The 25,500-nt window shown below is 34.3% G+C and overlaps 2 protein-coding genes across 2 annotated transcripts; one reads left to right on the top strand and one right to left on the bottom strand.

Moving 5' to 3' along the window:
- Positions 1–1,426: 1,426 nt before the first annotated feature.
- LOC123711453 lies at positions 1,427–13,229 on the top strand. Its single transcript, XM_045664056.1, has 7 exons — positions 1,427–4,157; positions 4,265–4,476; positions 10,181–10,388; positions 10,853–10,959; positions 11,415–11,593; positions 12,016–12,125; positions 12,612–13,229. Exons 1-7 carry the CDS (start codon positions 1,502–1,504, stop codon positions 12,902–12,904), a joined length of 3,765 nt encoding a protein of 1,254 aa, XP_045520012.1. The 5' UTR covers positions 1,427–1,501; the 3' UTR covers positions 12,905–13,229.
- A 126-nt stretch (positions 13,230–13,355) lies between these two features.
- LOC123711454 (hyaluronidase A-like) lies at positions 13,356–21,898 on the bottom strand. The gene is made up of 6 exons (XM_045664057.1): positions 21,590–21,898; positions 19,231–19,571; positions 17,038–17,177; positions 15,968–16,143; positions 15,471–15,660; positions 13,356–15,242 (listed from the first exon to the last, which is right to left on the bottom strand). Exons 1-6 carry the CDS (start codon positions 21,646–21,648, stop codon positions 14,451–14,453), a joined length of 1,698 nt encoding a protein of 565 aa, XP_045520013.1. The 5' UTR covers positions 21,649–21,898; the 3' UTR covers positions 13,356–14,450.
- Between the last annotated feature and the right edge of the window lie 3,602 nt (positions 21,899–25,500).

Raw genomic sequence — 25,500 nt, 5'->3', positions numbered from 1 at the left:
ATATGTTTGGAAATAGAGAAAGCCTTCAAACGGGCGTGGCACAGAGCACTACTCTGCTATTACTTAACATCAGATGCCTGCCTGTTTGCCTAATATTACATAATTTTTTTGTGAAAGGTCACACTCAATCCTGAAAATGCCTAAACACGTTTCCAAAAAGTGTACCGCTAAACTACACTTCCTCCGAATTAACCTGTTTCTGAAAACGAGAGTAACTTTATTCAATTTTTTTTTGAATGTGATAGAAACTCTCGCAAAAACGTGGAATAACTCTCTACCTTGTGTAATAATCGAAAAACATTTTATTCTTCCTAACAGAATATAAAGTTAGTATTTTTTTAATGAAATGAACGTGAAATGAATTTGAAAATAAACTTCTTTCCATATTTGACTCGCCATTTGTTCCGCATTTGCGCAGTTATAATTAGTTTAGCCAGTGTCTTTTATCTCCCTTCGCCAGGGAATTGGTTCACCCTATACCCCAAGAACTGTGTTTTTAAAACTTAAATTTTATTAATAATGTTATGGTATTGTTAAGGTAATTCGTGTTGTAATGCTTATAATGTTTATAATTAAATACGTGGTTCCACATATTTGCGACCATACAATAATGAAGTTGAATAATATTGACTATTATTTATTTAAAAAAGTGTATATTTTACAAAAAATTCTAAAAATAAATTTCCATCGTTATGAACAAATTATATACGTAATAATACAAAGGAAAATTCACCGACTCCTATTCTATATCAAGGGTGTTTCAACCCTTCATTAGCATTTTAAAACGGGGGTCTCTCGATCGTACACCCCGCAATTTGTCGTAAACCTTAAGTATTTACAAATAAAGTTTAATATCCCTTAACTAGTTCAGATTTCTATCAAAGTACGCTTGACCGGCAAAGGCATCAGCTGGGCTATAGATTGTGTCAGATTGTATTATGTTTTTTTTTCTTTTATCAAAGTTAAGTGCGGCTGTCAAATGTGTGAAATCGGATTTATGTTATAAATTATGAGATAATTGTAATCTGTTATATAGCATAATCCAAAACTGTAGAACGAGTTATGAAATTTGACTGACTTGTGCTAGATTGGTAAGAATGATACAAGTTTTCTAAGACTTCTATATTCTTTTATTATTCGTAGTGCGATGATCGTTATAATTAGCTAGTGCATCAGACGGCCTAAAATTTTTCAATAGTTGCAATTTAATAATAGACTCGTAACTAACTCTAGTTGCATGCAGTTTTGGCAACCTACGCTTCCTCGTCACAGTTCAAATGTATCAGTATACAAGCTAAACCAAATCAAATAATTTCTTCGTAAGGTCGGTTTTTCTAAAGCAATATCTTATTGACATTTTCTAGGACGTACACGAGAAAATTTAAGACAAGAATAACAAGTGACACACAATCCAATCAGACGTAATTTGAAATTGAGTCAATTCAGACGCGTGTTTAATTATTTTGAAGTATATTTAAGTGTTGGTCTAAAGTGAAACGAAATGAATTCCAAGAAGGGTAAACATAAAAAACCAAAATCAACTAATACTAGTGCAGTTTCAGCTTTTAGTGAAATCAATGAAAACTTAGAAGAAACTAAAATTGATGAATTTGTAAATGATAACAAAAATGTTTGCTCAAAAGATGATTTGAGTGTAGTTCTGGAAGTTGAAAATATCTGTATTGAAGCTGCACCAGTTACACCAATAAAACCAAAAAGAAAAAAAGGAAAAAAGAAAAGAGAAGAACCAGCATCTGATATTTTAAGTGTTTCTGAAGCACCGAATATTGAACCTGATATTCGTAATGAACCTAAACTATCAGAGGAAAATATTTATAGAGGAAATGAAGTCATTACATCTCGAAAGAAAAGAAAAGGTAAGAAAAATACTACTAAGGCCGATGAAGAGTTTACGGATGAAACCCAATCTACACCACATGTATTTGGGGATACACCGGTAAGTGAAAATATTTCTTCAAGTGTTAAAAATGCAACTTCTATAAAGAAACAAAAGAAAAAGAAACATTCAGATAATACTGAATTAGAATCTTGTACATCGGCTTTTCAAAAGTTATTGGAACCTGGAGAATGTCAGAAAGAATCGTATCTATCTGATAGCAGTTATGCAGAGGGTTTGATACAAGAAAATACGGATAATTGGAACCAATTATCAGGTGCACTGCCAACAGGTAAAAAGAAAAAGAAAAACAAAAAAGACAAGAATAAGGTTGTTGAAGCTACGAGTAATCCCTCCTCGATTGATATGGAAGAATATAAAATCGAAAAGTTGGAAGAAATAACTAGTTTAGCCATCGAAGACACAAAACCAAAAGCCATTATTGCCAAACCTGTAGATAAAAAGCGTAAAAATAGGAAATGTGAAATTACAACTTCTGCAATCGACATTGAAGAAAGAATATCAAATCATCCAATTCCTGAAGACGTTAACAAAACTATTAAAGTTGATAAGGATGCAGATGTCACCGTATTAAATTTCGAAGGAAAAGACATGATAGAGGATTGCATGATAGACGATGATAATTCTAGTAAGCAAAGTGAACAACATATTACATTAGAAGGCATTTGTAATGATCAAAGTACAGAACAAAGCTATGAAAATGTTCAAAGCGATAAAACCACGGAATTTACGGAAGCACGCCCATCGAGAAAGAAAAAGAGATTGGAAAAACACACTCACAAAGAGAATATTAAAGAAACTGAACCAGGTATAGATAAAGGACTTAATAAGAGTGATATGAAGTTAATTATTTCCAGTTGTTCTTTACACAGTGATTTAAAAGAAAAAGAATCGAATATTACGCCAGATTTAATACAATACCCAAGATCTAGTAGTCAACAGCAATTTGACAGCAATAATAATAATATGGTTATACGTGAAATTAACTCCCCAGATCAAGCACCACAAGGTATTCCCATCTTAATGTCAGTTCCTCTTGTAGAAGGGTCAGGTGAATCCCCAGAAGTAACATTTAAACAAGATTCTTTAGATTTAGAAGTTATAGAAATAAAAACTGAAACGATCCAAGAAGTACAGGAATTGAAAATGACTATTGAAAAATCCTTGGCTGAACTTACTGAAATAGAAAGAAACAACTTAGAAGCTGAAAGAGAATTTGCACAGGTACTAGAATATAATTTAAAAGATTCAACTGCGACGCAAGAGGAAAAATCGTTTGAAGAAATTATTTTAACTACACCCTTTGATACCAACAAGTCAGAAAAAAATATGTTAGAAGAGATTAATAGAACGCCAGAATCAGTTGGCCCTCCTGTGTGCCCCGCAAGAAAAGACAAGAAAAGCAAGGCTAAGAAAAAGGGTAAAAAAACACCAGAAGCCTGTAGTGTTACTACTACTTGCGGTATGAATGTTAGTGTATCCGGTTCAAATAAAAGCGCCCAAGAAACAAATAAAATTGAAAACAAAGATAAAAAGTCAAATACTCAGGAGAATAAAGGAAAACAGCAGTCTACAAATCAAGAAAAGACTTTAGTAGACTCCCAAGAAACTTTAGTATTACCAGCTGTCTATGATCCAATTGAAAAGTTTGAGGACGCTTTAACATCGAGTACGGAGGATATAAATGATACATTTGAGATGATCGCTAAAGAGGCCAGTGAATTACCGATTCAGAAAAAGTTGTTCCAAAAACCTGAAATAAGTGTTACTGAACCAGAAGAAGATGAAAAAGCAAAACCTGTTAAAGCTAACCCTGCTTCACAGCCAAAAAACTTATTAGGTCATCCCAACATTCCTGCACAATCGAATAAGGCAGATTATAAAAAAGAAAAGAGTAAACCGCCGAATACAATGACAGCTAAAGTGAAAATAAGAGACGATAATGAAATAGAGAAAGCGCAAACTAAAGACTCAGAGACAAAAAACAAATTATTGAGACAAGCGTCTAAAGAATCGTTCACTTACAAAACTTCTAATAACAGTGATTTTGTGTATAAATATAGTTTTCGAAAAGTGTTCTTACCAAATTTCTGTCATGTATGTACGAAAGGGTTGGGATCTAGAGTCGCTTGTAAATTTTGCAACTTGTTGTTCTACTGTAGTCAAAAACATAAAAATGAAGATTGGTCCCAGCATCAGTTTTTGTGCTTCGTTGTGTGTACAATGGCGCATTTAAAAGGTAATAATTATTGTTTTTATCATACTATAATATGCATTTTAAAAACACACAGCTTTTCGCGCCAAGTCCAATTAATAATATTATTTACATCATTTTTACTTTTTTAGATCAAAAGTTTATCTACGGAGATGCGAAAAACATAATAGGACACGATTTCAGAGTACTAAGAATGGAAATAATAATATCATGCGAAAAAATGTTAAAAAGAAAACTAGTCCCGTGGGAGCAGGAGGCGCTGCTATATCCCAGAATTTGCAATAATAGTGCTTGTAGAGAATGGAGGCAAGGTCTTTTAACCGACTGTCAAGGATGTGGACAGGTTTGATTTGTAAAATATTATTCGTGTGATTGAATTTTTTTTGTAATGTAATAGCAGGCAAACGGGCAAGAGGCTCACCTAATGTGAAGCGATACCGCCGCCCACGGACACTCACATGGCTCGCAAGTGCGTTGCCGGCCTTTCAAGAATTGGTACGCTTTTTTCTTGAAGGACCCTAAGTCGAATTGGTTCGGAAATACTTCAATGGGCAGCTGGTTCCACATAGTGCTGGTGCGCGGCAAAAACTGCCTTAGAAAACGCTTAGTTGAGGAACGACGGACGTCGAGGTGATACGGTAGAAGATGCAGAGAGACCCAACATCTCTATGCAACGCCAAGGGATCAAGCCGCACGGAAAGTGATTGGTCGTCGACGATACGAACCGCTCTTCGTTGAATACGGTCAAGTGGATGGAGCTGGTACTGGGGAGCTCCCGCCCAGAGGTGAGAACAGTATTCCATGTGGGGCCGAATTTGCACTTTATAGAGTTGCAAGAGGTGGCCTGGAGTGAAGTACCGTCTCGCCTTGCTGAGCACACCAAGCTCTTTGGAGGCTAATTTAGCCTTCCCTTCCAAATGACCGTGAAACTGGACGTTATTCGATATGTCACCGCCCAAAATTCCGATGTTAGCTGAGGCTTTAAGGAGAGTGCCTTAAAAGAGGGGAGTAGCGACAAAGCATAAACAAACCCCAGTCCGAGACTCCACGTAAAAGAGTTTCGACTTCAGACACAAGCTTGTTCCGGCACTCATCGACAGCAGCCCGAGAAATACCTGCCCGGCCCGTGTAAAAAGTATCCCCAGTGCTGTCGTCCGCATAGCAATGAAGGTTGCTAAGTTGCAACATATTGTTACGAAGACGGGTCGACTACAAGGTTTCTAGATTTTTCCACTAGTTAGAGAACTTTTCAGCAAGCTGTAATATGATTTCTGACCGTTTCAGGAGAGGGTCAATCACATATTAGAAAATTGTAATTTTCATAATGTTACCCTAGTTTTCAGGAAGCTGAAACCTTTTTTTTCAGTCGGTTTCAGAACATGTGTAGTCGAGTAGTGCAGTTTTCAGGAGACCCGTTTTCAGGCGTTTTCAGGCCTAGTTATACCCCTTTGGTGAAGGAATATTCTAGACCGAACTTTCTAGGTGTGAGACAAGGACGAAATGATACGAGAGAGAGAGAGAGAAGATCAGAACTTTCTCGAAACTAGACGAGCACTCTAGAACGCCGTACGACAAGGACGGAGCAACGTGCGAAAGAGACAAAGAGTGCGAACGTTCTAGAATTGTGCAATCGCTACTCAGTAGCAAGCCCGCCTAGAAAGTTCTCGAATATTGTTTAGAATTATTCCCAGGGATATATAAGCGAGCCGAAACGCGACTAGTCACTTAGTTTGGAATGCGATAACAAGAGCAAAACACCGAAGCGATAAAGTGCGAACAAAGTGAATACAAGTGATAAATTACAGTGTTTTGTGTGTGTAATTAGTGCATCTCTGCGGTTAATTTGTGCCCATAAATTCCTCATTGATTTACCAAGAAATAAACCCTTGAATAAATCTACGGCATTTTCTATCCGATCCCCTAGCTCGTAACATTTTGGTGTCAGAAGTGGGATAGAAAAATGCCAATTACTCCAAGGGAGAATCAAGAGGAGTCTGTGGCAGAGTCTTCAGCTGCGGAGGGAGTGCAGACAAGGGCGCAATCAGCACGCGATGCCGCCCGGCGACAAAGTTTCGATGCGAACCGCGGGATGGGTGAAAGTAACGATGGCAACATCCTCCTTGCTCTGCAGCAAATGATGGAAGCACAGGCACGCCGTCAAGAAGAACAGACACGACAAATGATGGAAGAACAGGCACGCCGTCAGGAAGAACAGGCACGCCGTCAGGAAGAACAGGCAAAACAAATGATGGAAGAACAGGCACGCCGTCAAGAAGAACAGGCACGCCGTCAAGACGAACATACACGCCAAATGATGGAAGAACAGGCTCAGACACGTCGCATGATAGAGGAGCAGGCACGACGTCAAGAGGAGCAGGCTCGCCGTATAGGAGAAAAACTTTGTGACCTGAAAATACAGGTAGATGAAAAGATCGAGAATTTGGAATCCAAGCAGGATAAACGTATCCTTGGATTAGAAAATGAAATCCAATGCCTGAAGACCTCTGGTGTTGTCACGACTGTAGCACCACCTGGAAATGTGAAAGTGCCTCCCTTTGATGGTACATCTTCTTGGGGCGCGTACAAGCTTCAATTTGAGACTGTAGCACAGTCAAACGGGTGGACTGACGATCAAGCAGTTACCGCCCTTATTCTGGGATTGCGAGACGAAGCCCTCTCCATATTAGATACCAAGAAAGGTAAGGTGACGTTGAAGCAACTGCTAGATGCCCTGGAATCACGGTATGGAGACGCACATTTAGAGCACGTTTACAGGGCTCAATTGAAAGATAGAATACAGCAGACAAATGAAAGTTTGCAAAAATGGGGACTTGAAATAGAGAAGCTGGTAAGGAAGGCCTACGCATCCTCACCAGATGTTGCAGACAAGATGTTGGTTCAAGCTTTTGTCGACGGTATTCGAGACCGTGAAATTCGAATGGCTGTGAACCTCGGTCACCATAAGGACCTTAAGGATGCTCTTGCTCATGCGTTGGAAGTGGAAGCATTTTGCAAGGATCATCGACCTTACCGCATTAGGGCTATCACGGAAAAAGCTAATGGTCAACGTGGGTCAACCTGTTACACCTGTGGGGAAATAGGGCATATGAGGTTTTCGTGCCCTAAGAAAGACTTCCGAGGTGATGTGAAGGTTAGACGTGGGAATACCTTAGTCATCGACGGAGAAGTCAATGGAACTAAGTGTAACCTAACACTCGATACTGGAGCTTCACGAACAGTGATCAGATATCAGCTTTTGAAGACATTTTATAAAAGCCCTTCTAGAGGAATTGTACAGCTTGTGACGGCAACAGGTCAGCGCATAACCGATCGGGGAGAAGGTATCGCAACCTTCAAGATTGGTGGAAGTTTATACAGACACAAGGTTGTTCTTGCCGACATAGTAGATGACTGCATAATCGGATTAGACTTCATGAAGTATTATAAGTGTAAGATAGATCTGGAAAAAGGAATGTTCAAGTGTGGAGAGCAGGAAGTTTGTTTTAAAGGCAACTCTTCAAAAAGTGGTTATGACGCCTGTAGAGTAATCAATGTAGACGGACAGGCTAGTAATCAACAAGAGTGGAACGCAGTTCGAACAGTTCTGGATAACTATAAGGAAGCCCTGTCAATACTTCTATCAAAGGCAGAGGGACAATTAAAGAAATTTTCTGACATGTTATCTACTCATGAAAGAGAGCTAAGGAGTTCAGATGATGTGTCTCAAGGACCGTGCGATAAAGTTAACGAAGAGGATGGAAGGGATAATGAACCAGTGAGGATACTAAGAACGGATACCATTAGTCCAGATTGGTGTGGTAAATTAATTCAGGAAGAGCAACATCAAGATTCTGACATTAAACCCATTCTGGACTGGATGAAATCTTCAGCTGTCAAGCCGCAATGGAGTAAAGTTACATCTACAAGTAACACTACTAAGAGTTACTGGGCTCAATGGGATAGTTTAGTTCTACATAATGGAGTGTTATGTCGCAAATTGAAAAATGCTCAAGGCGATCATTTGCAGTTTGTTGTGCCAAGATTCAAGGTTCGCGACATATTAGAAATGTGTCATAGTGACTTGTCTAGTGGACATTTAGGAGTAAAACGGACTCTTATGAAGGTTAAGGAAATGTTTTATTGGATACATTATCGTGAAGATGTAGAAGACTGGATCAAGAAATGTAGAGCTTGTGCAGCTGTTAAGGATCCGCAGACTCGATGGGAAAAGATAATGGCCACCTATAAAGGGAGTAATGATGCTCGGGACGAGCATGTCTAAGGAGGGGGTAGTGTTACGAAGACGGGTCGACTACAAGGTTTCTAGATTTTTCCACTAGTTAGAGAACTTTTCAGCAAGCTGTAATATGATTTCTGACCGTTTCAGGAGAGGGTCAATCACATATTAGAAAATTGTAATTTTCATAATGTTACCCTAGTTTTCAGGAAGCTGAAACCTTTTTTTCAGTCGGTTTCAGAACATGTGTAGTCGAGTAGTGCAGTTTTCAGGAGACCCGTTTTCAGGCGTTTTCAGGCCTAGTTATACCCCTTTGGTGAAGGAATATTCTAGACCGAACTTTCTAGGTGTGAGACAAGGACGAAATGATACGAGAGAGAGAGAGAGAAGATCAGAACTTTCTCGAAACTAGACGAGCACTCTAGAACGCCGTACGACAAGGACGGAGCAACGTGCGAAAGAGACAAAGAGTGCGAACGTTCTAGAATTGTGCAATCGCTACTCAGTAGCAAGCCCGCCTAGAAAGTTCTCGAATATTGTTTAGAATTATTCCCAGGGATATATAAGCGAGCCGAAACGCGACTAGTCACTTAGTTTGGAATGCGATAACAAGAGCAAAACACCGAAGCGATAAAGTGCGAACAAAGTGAATACAAGTGATAAATTACAGTGTTTTGTGTGTGTAATTAGTGCATCTCTGCGGTTAATTTGTGCCCATAAATTCCTCATTGATTTACCAAGAAATAAACCCTTGAATAAATCTACGGCATTTTCTATCCGATCCCCTAGCTCGTAACAATATCATTAATATGCAGAATAAACAGGGTCGGGGATAGGACACAGCCTTGTAGGATACCAGCATTGACGGGTTTAAGGTCGGAGCATGCTCCGTCGATGACGACCTTAATGCTCCGATCAGCGAGAAAGCTGGAAATCCAGTTGCATAATTTCTCGGGGAGCCCATAGGCTGGAAGCTTCGAGAGCAGTGCTCTGTGCCACACCCGATCGAAGGCTTCCGATATGTCCAAACTCACCGCCAGCGCCTCCCTCTTGGACTCAATTGCCTCTGCCCACCTATGTGTAAGGTATACAAGGAGGTCACCAGCTGAGCGACCACATACAGATAATATCGTAGTAATATTTATTTGAAATTTCTTTTAACTCTAAGTGTTAAATGACAATTGACTAGAAATGATATAATAAAATAATTGGAACTCTCTGCCAAAAACCCGATGAAATAATGAATTAGAACGTAGTCCATGTTCTAATTATTAATCAAATATGATTACATTGGGCCTTAATAAAAATAATTAAAGAATTGTCTTACACAATCAACGCAACTTGTGTTGATTGATATAACATTTGGAAGACAGAAGAGAATCTCCAACGCTCAGTGCTATAATTAGTATTTTTGGCGGCGCCAAGTAGGTTAGACAGTCTTCAATTGCAAGCCAAAGCTTTGCTATTGAAAAGTTATTTATACCAATATTTTTCCTTCCAATTTAGCTTCAAATTATTCTATTTTTTTATCTACAAAGTATGTCAGACACATATGCCTTGAAAAATAAATATATAAAACCGATGGTGAAGTACATAGAACATAGTATCGTTGTCTATAACATAAAGCCTAAATTAGATTTGTTGTTTACTACTATGGCCTTTCCAGGATTTATATATTTTTTTAATAACAAGGATTATTTGCTTTTTTAGCACAAAAAGCTGCGTTTATTGTCAATAGCATATTTTATACAATCTAATGTATATGTTCGAAAAATAGTAAATTTACAATTTATTGTTATTTCATTTATAGATTTCTTATTGCACGGAGCACCCCGAACATTTGACAATATCTCACCAACGTTGGTGCAAATCGTACGCTCTCTATCAAAAGTTGGTCAGCTACCAACAAAAACTAGGTCGTTTGGAGCCAACGTTGCCCACTAAAGTAATGCCAGCAGACTATCAGATCCCGGAAACAATGAACGAAGTATTAGCATCATTATATGAAGAAAAACTTGGTAAGAAAGGTGTATGATTGTGAGGACTTTTAAAAATATTTATACGTTTTATTCTCAGTACAAACTTTTTGTACATAAATGTGTTTACAACTATCATGAACTAGCCAAACTGTGCAAAGATTTTTTTTAAGATTCGGAAATAATATTTGTAGCCTATGTTACCTACTCGAAGAAAAATATCGTATTGTAAAGGTGAAAGAACTTTAAAATTCGGTCAGTAGCTTTAAGAGTTCATTTGTTCGATTATGGCATAATTTTAATACTCTTTATCTCATGCCATGTTTCAATTATTTGTAATAGAACGCATTTGTTTGAAACATTGAAATAAATACTAAGAAGACAATTTTACTTAAGTTTTACACTAAATCAGGTTTTAGAAACACTGAACTCGTATTTAATTTACCCTCTTTAATTGCGGTTTTGGTCGTCTACGAAAGTAACTATTATTTATTGGATTTTTACAGAAATGAGCGACGTAGATTATGCAGCCGTGACTCAAATAGCGACGGCGCCTCTCACTGCAGCCTATTGCTATCAGACCAACGGCAAGAATTTCAATGGTTTTACTAAGGTAATTCTTGTTATCATCGTCGTTTCATAATTCTATGTTGGTAAGAGTCGTAGATTCGTCATGGAACTCGTTTTTAGGTGTTTTCCTACAAGTACATTTGTGAAATTTTTCGCCCATGCAACTTTTTCTAAGTGCTAAATCGTATACGTGAAAAATTTGAGAAATACGAGATGAAAACTCACGCATAACATTTATTATTTAATTTAAAAAAATAATTTTATTTCTTTATATCATCAGGCCTTTTTAGGGTCTACCTTACCTTTCTCGCTTCATCACAGCGTATAGGAGATAATTCACTTGTAGCTGGCCCATTTTGAATCCCCGTTCACTCTTTGATATTTTTTAGACAACCGTTTTCTTTGTCCTATTATAAAAATTGTCTTTGGTATAAATCAAGTTCTTAGAGGTGTTTAAAGATTTGTTGTTTTAAATAATGAAAACGAAAACGTCAACAGAAATCAACGCTTACAATTCACATAGTGGGTGCTGAACTCCAATTCGAGGCAGATATACTGAATAAGTGGGAGATCTTTTTTCTCCACCTTCACCCTGATGTAAAGGATCTGAGGGTGGTTCTCATCAGTCGTGACCTCAACCCTTCCAATTTACCACTGGACCTGCTTAGTAAGATAAAGTAAGTAACCGACTCCACATCATGGATAATGAAGAGGTTGATGTAAAAAAAAACATTCTTTTCCAACGAAACAACGCTTTAATATTAATTACGAGCAAAGGTGACTTTTATGAAGTTTCTATCAAGTTTGCCCTTTGTTTTATAAAAAGACCAACGAGTTTCCAGATTTATTTTTTTCTAAGAAGCGGTCGCTTTTGCAAGCTCTAATGAAAATTTAAAATATTGAAGGTCGCAAGCATACGTTTCATAAGAATGTTCTTATGCACGTCACAATGTATATACCCTAATATACTACAACCAAAATTACTGTTAGCCTTGGCTAAGAAATGTTCCTACAGTTAATGCTTTGGTAACAAGTCATTTCTCACGTGATTTAAAATTCCTCAATATAAAATTTGCAGATCTTTAATTTTTTGTTTCAGATTATGTGAGACCTGTCGTTTAAGTAATCGACGGCTTCTGTTCAAATTTATAGACAAAAAGACTTATCAAGATTATTTTAACAGTGACGAGTTTTTGAAACCCGACATCGGTAAGACCTATAGTTTATTGTATTAAAATCTTTCAATGATAAAAAGGTGGTTCATAAAATGGTTCTCAATATATCAGTGAAATTATTTTGTTTTTATAAAAGCTTATTCTAACATATTACATTACACTAAATACAATAGGTAGGTACATTGTATTCCAGCTTGTTTTGACAGTGCTTAAGATTAGGGTAGGATTTTTGTCAAAATTCTTACACAGCAGATATTTTATCTGTAAATTGTCTATCGTAAGAAAAAAATAGTAATACAGCATGCAACTTCCTCTTAAATATTTTAACAAAAATAAGACGAAAATACGACCCTTTTTTAACAAATAACTTAACACTATATATATATATATAACACTAATAACAAAATAACAGGCTTTTGCTACCTACCTACTAACGAACCAAAGCCCATAGTGAGACCCCGGAGGTTCGCGTTTAATGCTTATGGATAAATACTAGTATTTATTGTCTATTTCTTTTCAGTTTGTTCCTTTAATCAAAGCATCGAAAGGGCATCGATTTACAATGGAAGAGACCATTGGCCTTCTACAATCAAATGCATCTCCAAACTGAAGACACCATTACTTATCACGGGCTACACGTTAAACGAATTAATCAGAGATATATCTAGAGTTCAGAAATTGTCCAATTTCAATGTTATTAATGAACCGAAACACAATTATTTTGCAAGTATAAGGCCTGATAGAAATTTTATAACAGACGATGAAATGCCACTTTTATTCAAAAATTACTGTTATACTGTTATCTGTGGTTGATCTTTTATTTATTATTTTATAGACAAAGATCATTTATCGTTTCAAGTTTAATATAAATTAAAATAAATCTTTTATCAGGACTCCTCGTTTGGGTTTCAATTTTATATTACCTACATATATATATATATATTTCTATTACATCTTTATATCTTTCTTTTATATAATTGTGTAATACTTACAATATGTGATGCGAATCATTTACATAATCCTTACTTACCAGGGATTTTTCTTTTAACATGCTATGTATTGATATTCTAGAACCACCACACACTACAAACTCTACCAACTTAGAATAAGTTTCGGTAATAAAATTGTGTTAGACGTACATTCTGGTTTCATTTTAATTTGTTCTATATGGTAAGTTTGGTAAGTAGAGTTAGTATAGGACCGTAATTGTTGTTGAATGTATAATGTTCGCAAATTTAGATATGAGTGAAACAAAATAAAATTTGTACAACATTTTATTGTTCTATGTTTCTTCTAACTTAGCAGCCATTATTTTATTTGTACGACACACATTACGAATAAAAATATGTTAAATAGGCAGTATTACTATTTATTATTCTAAACTAAAGGCTTAAAAGTTTTACACATTACGATTTTTAAGACTTTACATTACATATAACATAGGTACTGTTCTGGCTTGCTTTTAGTTTTCCTTTCCACTTCCATTAGCCAGTCTGTGGCTGTGCCCGCGCCATCTAGTGTGCAACAGACTAAAACAAGACAAGACGTTAACTACATCCAAGGCTTGCGATCCCGTTCGAGTGGTCTGTCATAACGTTAAACATGTATATTGTGCCTGTTCAAAGATAAATCACCAGGGCCCGTAAATATCTGAATAGTGTGCGGCGCGTAAGTGCCTTCAATTTTAGTAAGTCCTTTATCAAAATCCTAAGCAAATTTTACATTACACTCCTCAATAAAGTAAATTTGGGGATTTCGAGGTTTCCAACTATAAAAGCCGTATTTATTAAACCAAAAAGACACCTTAAATACTATACATTACAATATAAGGCGATGGCTGCTTCGGCGCATTTGCCATCTTAAACAAAAATGTTTTATAATAAAAATCTGTGTTAGGTACTTTGTAATAAAACAATCAATTAGATATATAAAAACTATTCACGGTAAAAACATGCTGGGCTCATGCTAACCAAAATCTAATATTTAGCAGCAAAAATTGTTACTCGTTGTGGCATCAATGCCGATAGCCATTAAAGCAGCGAAATAAGAGAATTAGAGGCTCTCAGCTCAGCCTACATTATTGCCCTCGGGCTGCGTAGATAAGGGCAATGTTGTCTTTTTAGATGTATTGATGATTCTAGGTTTACTCCTTGCATCCTACTTTTAATAACATGTACAAATTGATAACTATTAATCTAAATACGGAATTTCATAATTATTACTATCAGTCAATATCAGAATTTAAATTAGATATGGGAGATATTTAAAAAAACAAGGACAAAACTTTATGTAAAATCCTTAAAAACACCAACGACAATAAATAAAACATGTGATTTCTTCTAATAAATAAAAATGATTATCAATTATAAATATAGCTAACCACTTCGTCGACAGATTCTGTCGGAGTGTATAAGTCTGGCGTTTCACTCGTTCTTTCACGATTACTTTTACTGGGTTCATATGAATCTAAATGTTTCTCGAGATTATCGGTTGTAAAATCTAGAATTTGTGATGATAGATTTGTGAATAAAATGATAAATTCATCGTTTATCATTATTTTTTCTTCGGACGCGTCGATACTATTTGCCGTTGTTGTTTCCGCACCTTCAGTAGTTATTTCAGACGAAAAAATAAATTCCGCAGAGACGTCAGTTGTATTTGATATTTCTGTAGTAAACTCTTCACTAGTCTCATGTATTTGAATCGTACTTAGATCTGTGGTGGAGGTTGCCTCCGTCATCGTTGGAGACGAAATATTATTTAGGATGTATTTATCCTTAACTTTATCACTATCAACTATAAATATGATGCTCGTTAAATTGTTAATAAAATATTCTTTATCTAATACTTGAGTTTCTTCCGTTATATTGCTCTCACTTTGACTCTCTTCGGTTAAAATGTTTTCTGTATTCGGCTGAAGAGGAAAAAAAGAATTTTCCTCAATTGCGGGCTTCGATGTGAATTCTTCGTCGTTTTGAACTTTCCGTTTGTTTTTTGTGTATTTGGAGACGTATGGTCCGAAAGTCTCGCGTATGTAGTCTTTTAGTTTTGTACATTTCTCTACAGTGTTGACATCGCTCGAGCTTCCCCAAATAATAATACCGGAGGCCTCCGAGTTATATATAGTTTCCAATGCTCTTGACAGGTCTCTCTGAAATAATAAGAATTTTGTAAATATATTAATTGCCTTCTATTATAAAGATTGATTTATCACGAAAACCTATATCCAATGCAAATTGACAAAAGGACTCAAAAGATGTTAACATTTTCGCCTAAAACGTACATTAAGACAAGATGGTACGTTAATTTTGAGAATGAAACAAATATTTAAAAAAAAACGAGTAAATGAGATAATTAATTATGTATATTGTATTCTGACCTCTCTCAAGAACCCTCCATCTCTGTAACGATACCAGAAGTAGGGAAGTATCGGAGTGCCCTTCACCTGCAGCCTAGAGGCTTCTCGGATTCGTCCCCTGATAAGGGAAACCAGTTCCGACGATGACAAGCTCTGTGAGCTGTAGATCGAAGGGTAGAGGCCTGTGCTTTCAGCCCAGAGCCAGTAGATTCTAAAACATTGCATTTAACAGGTAAGTAATTACAAAAAAATACCTAATAATCATAGTCATGAAATAGCTAAGTAAAGATACGTAGGTAAAAGTATGATCATACCTGACTCCTAAAGTATATTCAGTCAGTCAGGTATTTCATACTTCAAAGACAAAAACAAAAATCATTTATTCATATAGGTAACACAATGTACTTAAGGAGTCAACACGGCAATACTGATTCTAAAATATAATTAGAATATAGGCCTTTTATATGATGTTCAATTAAATAACGCGTGGCTATAAGAACATAAAACGTGAAACTCACTGATTATTCTCTTCTTTAACATTGTGTGGACAATCCTCTGCCATGTTTTTGGCAGCCATGTTGAAGCAGTAAGGAAACCCGTAATAGCCCCACCGGGCTTTAGGCCTCATCTGCTTGGCGATGGAAATCGTCGCCTGCATAAACTCACGAGCCGATGACTCGAAACGATATTTTGCCTGCAACAAATTTGTAGGAACTATTAAGTTAAATATTACTATTAACACATTTTTAAATATTTTTCAAATTACACATTATAAAATACAACAGACAAGACCCGCATTTTTTTAAAATTAATCCTAAGACAGTTTTTAAATTAAACGTTTTAAAGCGAAGATTTATTGTTTTGTAAATCATAGACAATGTTTTCAATCTTTTGTTTGGATTTTTTCAACAATTTTGGCTTTAACTGTCCAATAATATTACGAATTGGGAGGAGACTAAGATTAATAAAAAAGCAATAGCACATCAGAGTAAAAAACTATAAAAAACACTTTTCTATCCTTTAATTTAAAGTAGATAAACGATGCAATCTTTTACAAAAAATGATCTCTAGATGTGTAAAAACTGTAAAGCAACTAATTTATTATCGATTTATTAAAAGTACATACATATATACAAAATCGCATTCCTACGCGTGCACGTCTCAATTATTATAGAATATGGGACGAGACACGCCTTATGATCTAGGGCACATCATATGCCAACTTCAATTAGTGCGGTATTTAAATTAAATCGTTTCTATTATTTTCATAAGCAGAAGGACCTTTGTTCGACAGAGTTTCTGGGAATCAAAACTTTAACTATTGTTACAAACACAATTAATACTAACATTGTCGCAAAAATAATGTTAAATATTGTTTCTTTTAGCGGTTTCTAAAAATTAAATAGGCACATATTGATCATGTGTGACGAGCTAAGGAGAGAAGTAGAAATTAAAATAAAATAATAATGTGAAGCCTAACTGCTTTAGAAAACCACTTCACACGATAAATAGTTTTTTTTTCTTTCTTTTTTCTGCCCACAGTGATCGGTTTAGCCCGTGCATTTTAGCTATAAAGAAAAAAACTAACCTCAGAAGTGACCCAGCTCTCAGGCCACCACCAGTGCTTGTCATACTCTTTCTTGTAGGAGATGTCTTTATAGACTGACAGTACACCGAAATTCTGTCGAAACACAGGACGCCAAGACTCGAAATCGATTATGGCAATGCCTGAAATGTTTATTATATTTTTTTTAATGTAGTAGTTAGTAATAATGAGGAAAGTGTGCCTACATTTATAATGCACATACATTCATGACCATGAAATATTTCTTCGAAGTTAGGGACTATTCTGATATATATATATTGGATTATACTAACACTTATTTTTAGTTATTTTTAAGAAAATCAGTACAGTATCTTCTATATATTTAAAATTAAAATCTCTAAAATTGAATAATAAATACAACCATCTTGTTGTATGTGTATGTATCTCGCTTTAATAAAATCGTCTGAATAGTTATTGTAAGTGGTCATGGAGTTTCCGCACTGAACGATAATTGATAGTAAATGGCGACCTTGACAAAGTCGATCTGATTACTATCGGTACTAATTACTATAGATATTTTTGTACATACAATACTTTACGTAGCGTGAGCCTGTCCCGGCTTCGAACAACTGGACATTATTTTTTTAAATATTATAGAAAAAAATATATATCATGGGCTAGGGATGTACATATAGGGATAATGTAGTATTCAAATGCCAAGGAAATTTTCGAAATCGTCCCAGTAGTTTTGGAGTTAATTCGTAACTTTATCATATTAGTATAGTTTTGCATGGAGTAAAAGCGCACAGAAAGCGGCCTCAAAAAAGTGCAAAACCAATAATAACAACAACATTGGTAAAGAATTTCAGTATAGTATATAAATTTATTTATTTGTTATTGAAATGCAAAATAATTTTTATATTATTTTATTACGTTATCGTAGGTGTATTAATTACGTGCGAAGTAAAGATCATTAACATAAGTAGACCGTGGCCGTTATGTCATTGAGGTTTTGTTGTGTGCTCAGCAAAAACTCATGTTTGTGATACCATCCGGATTTTAATTTATCACGTACCATCTATATGCTTTAAAATTACTATGGTCTCAGACGTGGAGTTTTCCAAAGCCTGTCTAAGACATCCTCACCATTTCTCCCTTACGAGCGAGTGTTATTGCAAAATAAATTAAAATCCACGCAGCCGAGGTTCTAACGCAGTACAATAGGGTATTAAAACTAGCTTTTGAGTACACACTTAAGTATACTTTCGTATATAATATCTTTATTACGATGATATATTTTCTCTACAGATATTACCTATTTCCATGTGCACGAAGTAGGTACTATTTGTGAAGCGTAGTTCATATATTTGTCATGGCCCTATGTTTAATATTCATATTAATTTTGGTTTTCACTTGGTTTGAAAATGATTGAAATTATACATTTCGAATTCAATTGAATTAAGCTCTTCCGATATTGTTAAGTAAGCATTGGTGTGTGTAGTGAATTGTTTGTATTTGTATTTAAAGACAACTTTTCCGTTATTCCTTAGTTAATTGTTAAGTTTTTCCTGGGACTGACACCCAGCCCATACTCAGCCCTAATAATTATCGCTAAAACAAAGTTTGTATCAACGAACAACGAACTGTTGTGCTTCACCATTATACAAGGATAGATTGGGAGCAAGTGAAATAAATAGTTTAGCACATAATTCTAACCACACGATTACTCAATACTAGTGACGTTTAATATGTATTATACAGTTTGTATTATGTAATATAATAAGTTGGTATAACGCTTACTTGCACTTGTCTGTTTACATGCGATAAAATTGTTGTTTGATTAAGGAATTTCATTGTTTGTATATTTATTGGTTATCGCAATGATATTATAAACAGTGCATACGTAAATAACTTTCGTAATTAGAGAGAGTTTATTAAGTAGTAGTTTGAAAAGTCACATACAGTTATTTTATAAAATTACGCTATGTTTGAGTTTGAGCGCGCTTCATCTGGGTCAAGTGCTCTTCAAACTCTAGATTCTATTAAAATAGAGATAAGTACTAAAATGGATATTAAAAATAAAAATTAAGGTCAATAGGTCTTCGTCTTAAAGTGATAATACATTTAAGACCTCTAGAATTTATGAGAATGTTAACCTGTTCTCATCTTTTATAAAAGTAAATCTGAAGTTCTGGAATGAATCTAACCAGTTTTTGCAATTAAAATAAATATTACCGTTAAAATCTGGGTCAGGTATCCTCTTTGAGACAGTATCCTTGAACGCGTCCACGTGCTCTTCTATATTACCCTCTTGTGGTACGCCACCATTACGCTCAACGTACTTTCCACTGCTGTCAGTCTCAAAAAGCGCGGGAAACTTTCCAGGGTCATACAAAATGGCGACGCTCTCGCCTAAAAAATCGTCATCTTTATTCTGTATTATACCGTATTTCTCGTATAGACCGTCGAACGGTATTTTTTTCGATTTGCATTGCATTGTCGGCACATTCCAATATACTTTGAAGGACTTTTGATAGTCCTTGAGCGGGTCTGGTACCTCGATGACATAATAGTTACTGGAACAATGTATTTAACTGGTTACACAGGTTAGGTATTGTTCGTTTCACGTTAAAGGTATGTGGAAAAGAGTTGCTTGGTATGAATTACAATTTGATGTTTCTTACATCAAAGAAAATACCTTAAAACATAGTGAACATAATTTTATAACCAGTGAGTTTATTATTCATACTTGCTATGTTCATACGTTTAAACGAATCATAGGTAGATAGATATCGGAAGACCCGAGGTTATTGATTTTCCTTGAAAACCTTAAAAGAATTCCTCAGAGCATAGTTTTACGAACATTAAACAGGTCTCACTGGTTTGTAGGCATAACCTATTAAAATATTATGATCGCGAATGCGGTAAAGAAAGTAACGAGGAGAATAAAAAATGCCAAGTGGCTTTTTACTGTCATTTTTATCCTCTTACGAGTATATGAATATATCTAGATGAAAGAAATAGATTATAAAGTATTTGGTGGCAAAGAGGAAAAATATTAACAAAATTTTATTGTATTTTTAGTACTTTCGTTACTGTTTTATTAAAACACTCTTTTAGAATAATGACTAATTTTGCATTGCAACAAATGGAAATCTCAGTAAATAATAATTTACGAACAAAGACGACTTAAGCTCATTATTGTCATAAAATAATTTTAATTTTAATGCAAATACATAAAATCGTCTTACTTAAATAATTATTTTATATTGTCTTTTCGGTAGTAAGTTCTTATAGGTTTAAAGTGAATATCAAAATATAATCACATGAAATTTGACTCGACTATATAAATATCTTTATCGAAATTAATATTTACACTATTGTAATAATATCCCTTTCACTTGAAAATGTTAGATTATATTGACCTCTAAATCGGAAGCTGAATCAAGATATTAATATCTTGATTATCTTGAGATCACGGAAATAAGACAAAGAAGGGAGTCATTGACATTGCTGGCACAATGATATTACTCTTAGCAGTGGCTTTTTGTTTGGAGATCGTCAAGACATATAACACAAAAGTTCGGGATTCCCTTCTCGTGATATCGCATATAATCGTGACGAGTTTCTAGTATAGCATATAATCTCTTTAGAATGGAATAAAATAATAGCAATAGATTAATAGTGGACTTTAAAAGAATGTTTTTGTTTTTATTTTTGTTTGTACCTAGAGTTAATTTGTTATTAATTTAACGACTAGATCGACTTCAAATACATTTTCTAGGCCTCTTTTACTTTGTGAATAAAATAATTATGACGTTAGCCATACAAATATATTAGTTTGCAAATTATATTTCACTACGTGTTTTTTGTTTGAATTAAAACTAATCAATGTCGCGTACTTCCTATTTGGTAACGTATGAGTAATTTGAACTCATTTATTTGATGTTTACAAACTATTTGTTTTTGAAATATTAACTGTAGTTGATTGTAGTCGGACTAAATATAATGATAAAGATACTTGTTACAATTAAACTGTTCTTTAAGATTTAGAGGGTTTCTCTAATTTTGCATTGTTATTTATGTTTGTAGATGATATAATTTTGAAGATATGAAAATCGGAAAAAGTAAAGTTCAAGAATGAAATCTATTCGCACAAATCAATTACCTAACTCTAATTATTCCTTGTTGTTATAACAAAAGTATTGTGTAAATACATTTTTTTTCCTTCTAGTCAAAATAAATTGGTTTTATCTTAAATGGTTGAGGATGTAATTTCGGATAAGTTAGTAAATAAATTGGTCGTAAACAACACAAATTGCAAAACTATAAAGATAAAAGTTTATCTCTGTTTTAGTGGAGTAGGGTATCGAAGTACAAATTACCTCTTAATTAAAACAATTAACTTTAGAGTTAGAAGGAACATTTTACATACAGAAAAAACGGTTGACAAACAAAATAATATCCAATATTCAAGTTATTTATTAAAAAAATTAATTTACTGCACAAAATTTAAAAATATTATATATAGAGATAGAAGGAATTAAATAATCAAATTATTTTTGCTTTGTATGTTAATATTTGTTATATTTACCTGTCATCTTCGCATAAAACGCCATACCGCACCAATATTAAAAAGAACAAAAACCTCATTTTAGCGAACACGAACCTCTGTCCTTTGCACCATAGTCTTAAGTCTATGCCTTATATCAACTTCACTAATTAAACGAAACCAACTTTCAATTTCGCTTAAATTTATACAATTTATTCGTTTGTACTCATAATGAATATTTAATTAAAAAATATGCTCTCAAATTGGTGCGTAATATTTCCCGCCAATTCGTAAGGCAGAAAATACGTTGAGTTCCCGCGGTCGCTCGAAACTCTTTACATGACAGTACCATATTAAATACCACTTCATTCAGGTTTTAGGACTGTCTACCACTAATTTTATATATTAAATTTTAGACGTATTCACTGCAAATATGTTTTCGTTTCAGCAAAACGAACTAATATTTAATTATGGCATAATATAATATTATCCATTCAGTTGTCAGTCAGCAAGTCAAACAAGTTTTCAATAATAATACTTCGTGTGCATTACTTAACCATAAAATCACCGATTTGGCGTTGGTACAGTTTTTCCATATTATATTCTATCGTATTCTTCGGAAACGATATAATGTTTTCAAAGCAAAACACTTTCAACAAATATTGTCAGTTTATATTTTGGTTGGTAATAGCATCGCTTCAACTGGACACACAACTTTGTCCCTGAGAACTTACGGAAAATAATATATTGTTTACTAGAACACAACGTGATATGAATTATTGCATATTTAACTAATAACGAAACCGATATCTTTCTCCGTAACGTTGTACTTGGATGGAATATTTTAAGTGATGCTTTCAAGTTATATATACAACAACCAAAATGTATTTTTAGCAATATTAACTTATCTGCATCTAAGGGTGAAAAAATTAAAATTTCATTGGTTTTTGACTAACGGGAATAAGTTCTAAATCGCATCCTTTTAGTTTCAGCAACTTCGATTTAAAAAGGCATCTAACGTATGGGTTTAGTTTCCGGTAAACATTTGTTTAGTTAATCGATAAAAAACCCATAAATAATTTGTGTACTACAAAGAGACTAAAATTGACTTAAGCTAACTCGAACGAGTTAACTCTGTCCTTTGCAACTTTGTCACTTCCAGGGAGAGGCATTCGTCGACAAAGTGATGATTTGAACAATAGCATAATTTTTAAAATAATAATTTAAAAATAGTAGTAATGATAATAATAATGAATAATGATATTATATGTTACGTATTGTTTAGAAAATACAATTATATTGTCATGAAATAATAATATTATTATTGAAACAGCAATAAAGCATGCACGGATGTCAAACATGATATTTATGTAAGTTATATTAAAATTGTATATTCCTTTAAGCAAAATTATTAGCCTAGTGGTTAAGTCTGCAATCAAGACTAAGACTATGCGCAAATTGACATTTCTTTCACGTAAATACTTCAATAAAAACCAAATGGCTTTGCTATTTAGTTATTTATTTCATAAATACAATGTATTATACTATGGGGCTTTACGTCATCATCAAATTTTATGAATAATTTAGTATTTGTGATCCTGTTAAAAATCTTTTGAATCTCAATTACTTTTAATTTAGAACACATTAATTCAACTCCTACATTAAGCGTGATAGGTATAATTTGATTAAGGGCAATTTCAATGAAATCTTCCGTTCGTTAATTGTTTTGTTTGTCTAAGGAAACGCATTATTTGTCCCAGTTGCCACCTTATACGGCATTTATTTATGCCTATTTATATCTGTCAACAGCCTAAATTATTAACAGGCCCCAAGTTTGTTCAAGTTATATCATATTATACAAATATGTCAAAAGTTGTCGGTTTATGCTTTGCAAAAATGTATGTTCTTCTGTATTGTATTCGTTTTCCAATTTTGATAAATTCCAGTAGATGAAGGAGAATTTATAAAATATTTTATAATTAAAACATACACGTAAAACTCCTCCTTCAGGTTTTTTGTAGCCTCTTAAAACAGATATAAACAAAATAAGCGTTTCGAGGGTTATCGGGTCTTAACTTTCATTTGTTGGTTGTAAAAAATATTCTAAAATTTCATGCCTAACAATTTAACCAAATTTACTGACACCATTGGACGTATGTACCCCCATCAATATTAATTTGAAATAAATAATATTTTGTTCAACTTCAAAACGTCGCTGCGTAACCTAAGAGCGGAGTGAATATACAGGAGCGACTTAACAATTCCATCTCTCAACTGCTTATCTTATCAACGCCAGGTTTTAATAGTTACCATAGGTACTAAAAGTGGATAAGAAATTAGCAATTCCAAAGTAATTAACTCGTGACTAATTATCTCATCAGTACCCGTAATTATGTGCTGACCACTATTTTCAGAACAAACAACTACATCAATAATACGGAAAAGTTTTAGACGCATCCGTGACTCATTTAATTAATATATATGTGATAACTGATAGTAATATAAATTCAATATCTAGCGGCCTTGTCAGGTAAAATTTTGCATTCTTATGGTGAAAATAAATGATTTTGATTTATCCGTTTATTCTTTTCTTATTATTATTAAAGCTTTATCATTAATACATACAACAATTGTTTAGTTCACATTTCTTAATAACTTTGTTGTTAACATACATCCAATTTTGCTCTGCTAATTCTTTTAGAATGATTTGAATTAAGTAACACTAATCATAAATAGTTAATAAATATTTGCACTATTTATATTTAGACGTTGGGGCATATATCTGATATCGTAGATGTGTAAATAAGATTATTTTCTCAACAAGAGACAATACCTGTCTCATTTTGTCTTTACCTAAAACTAAACATCGAAATTTCTCTTACGCTAAAAAAATCCATAACCATAATTAATTACTGTGTGGTGTACATTTTGACATCAATTTTACTCTAAAAACCTGCTTTTAAGAGGTGGGATTACGGAAATGCAATTCGTTAATGTCAGGAAACATTTGTAAATAAACAACTATATTGCATATTTGAAGAAAATAAATCTTATGTAAATATATAAACAGTGTTGTAAGTCACCTCTTTTCAGACATTAAATATAATCTTATTTGATGTTACAAAACCTTATCATTTCGACATTTTACAACGAGCTAATTTGGTAACCGGCGGGTTATGAGTCACAAATGATTTTAGTTTCATAAAGAAAATTATTACAACGTAGTAGTAAAACATGTAGTAAAATATGTTCTAATGCCTATACTAAAAATATCACTGAAAACTGTCACTTTATGTTATGCATGTATTAAAATTATACGACATCTACAATTTCATTTAAATATATTAGGTCCTTACATATGAAATTGGCGTATTTCGTACTGGCCATTTTAATCACGATGTTCTCCTCTTTGGTAAGGAATTCCAAATTCAAATTTGTACAACTATTTACTCATGTATTTGTACTACGATGACCGTCATCCATTTGTTTTTTTCTTCTGTTTTTTTCTGTTTGCGTCACTCATTTTACAAAATGGAAAACTTAAAGTATCGCATTATTTATACGAGTTCCGCCGTGGCACTAGTGCTGCGGAAACGACTCGAAGGGTGAATGATGTGTATGGCGGTCATGTTGCAAAAGAAAACACAGTTCATTTTTGGTTCCAACGTTTTCGTTCTGGAAATTTCGACCTGCTGAACAAGCAAAGCACTTGACTGAAGCAAACCGGCAAACACGCGTCGACTGCTGCGATACATTACTGAACCCGCACAATAATGAAGGTATTTTAAACCGAATCATTACCTGTGATGAAAAATGGATTCTTTACGATAATCGGAAGCGCTCAGCGCAATGGTTGGATCCTGGCCAGCCAGCCAAATCCTGCCCCAAGCGAAAATTAACCCCAAAAAAGTTACTTGTAAGCGTTTGGTGGACTAGTGCCGGTATTGTTCATT

Source organism: Pieris brassicae, chromosome 6, assembly GCF_905147105.1.
Source record: "Pieris brassicae chromosome 6, ilPieBrab1.1, whole genome shotgun sequence".
NCBI lineage: Eukaryota > Metazoa > Arthropoda > Insecta > Lepidoptera > Pieridae > Pieris > Pieris brassicae.
The sequence above is the reverse complement of the archived record's forward strand: the minus strand, read 5'-3'. Positions and strand labels throughout refer to the sequence as shown.

Bases quoted from the DNA above. Each gene is read 5' to 3' on its own strand.
- LOC123711453 (XM_045664056.1), top strand. From the start codon at position 1,502: ATGAATTCCAAGAAGGGTAAACATAAAAAACCAAAATCAACTAATACT. The intron at 10,960-11,414 runs GTAATTCTTGTT...AAACGTCAACAG, and splicing joins ATTTCAATGGTTTTACTAAG to AAATCAACGCTTACAATTCA. The intron at 11,594-12,015 runs GTAAGTAACCGA...TTTTTGTTTCAG, and splicing joins GACCTGCTTAGTAAGATAAA to ATTATGTGAGACCTGTCGTT.
- LOC123711454 (XM_045664057.1), bottom strand. From the start codon at position 21,648: ATGAGGTTTTTGTTCTTTTTAATATTGGTGCGGTATGGCGTTTTATGC. The intron at 17,178-19,230 runs GTAATATTTATT...TAAACATTTCAG, and splicing joins ACCTGACCCAGATTTTAACG to GCATTGCCATAATCGATTTC. The intron at 15,243-15,470 runs GTCAGAATACAA...TTATTATTTCAG, and splicing joins ATGGAGGGTTCTTGAGAGAG to AGAGACCTGTCAAGAGCATT.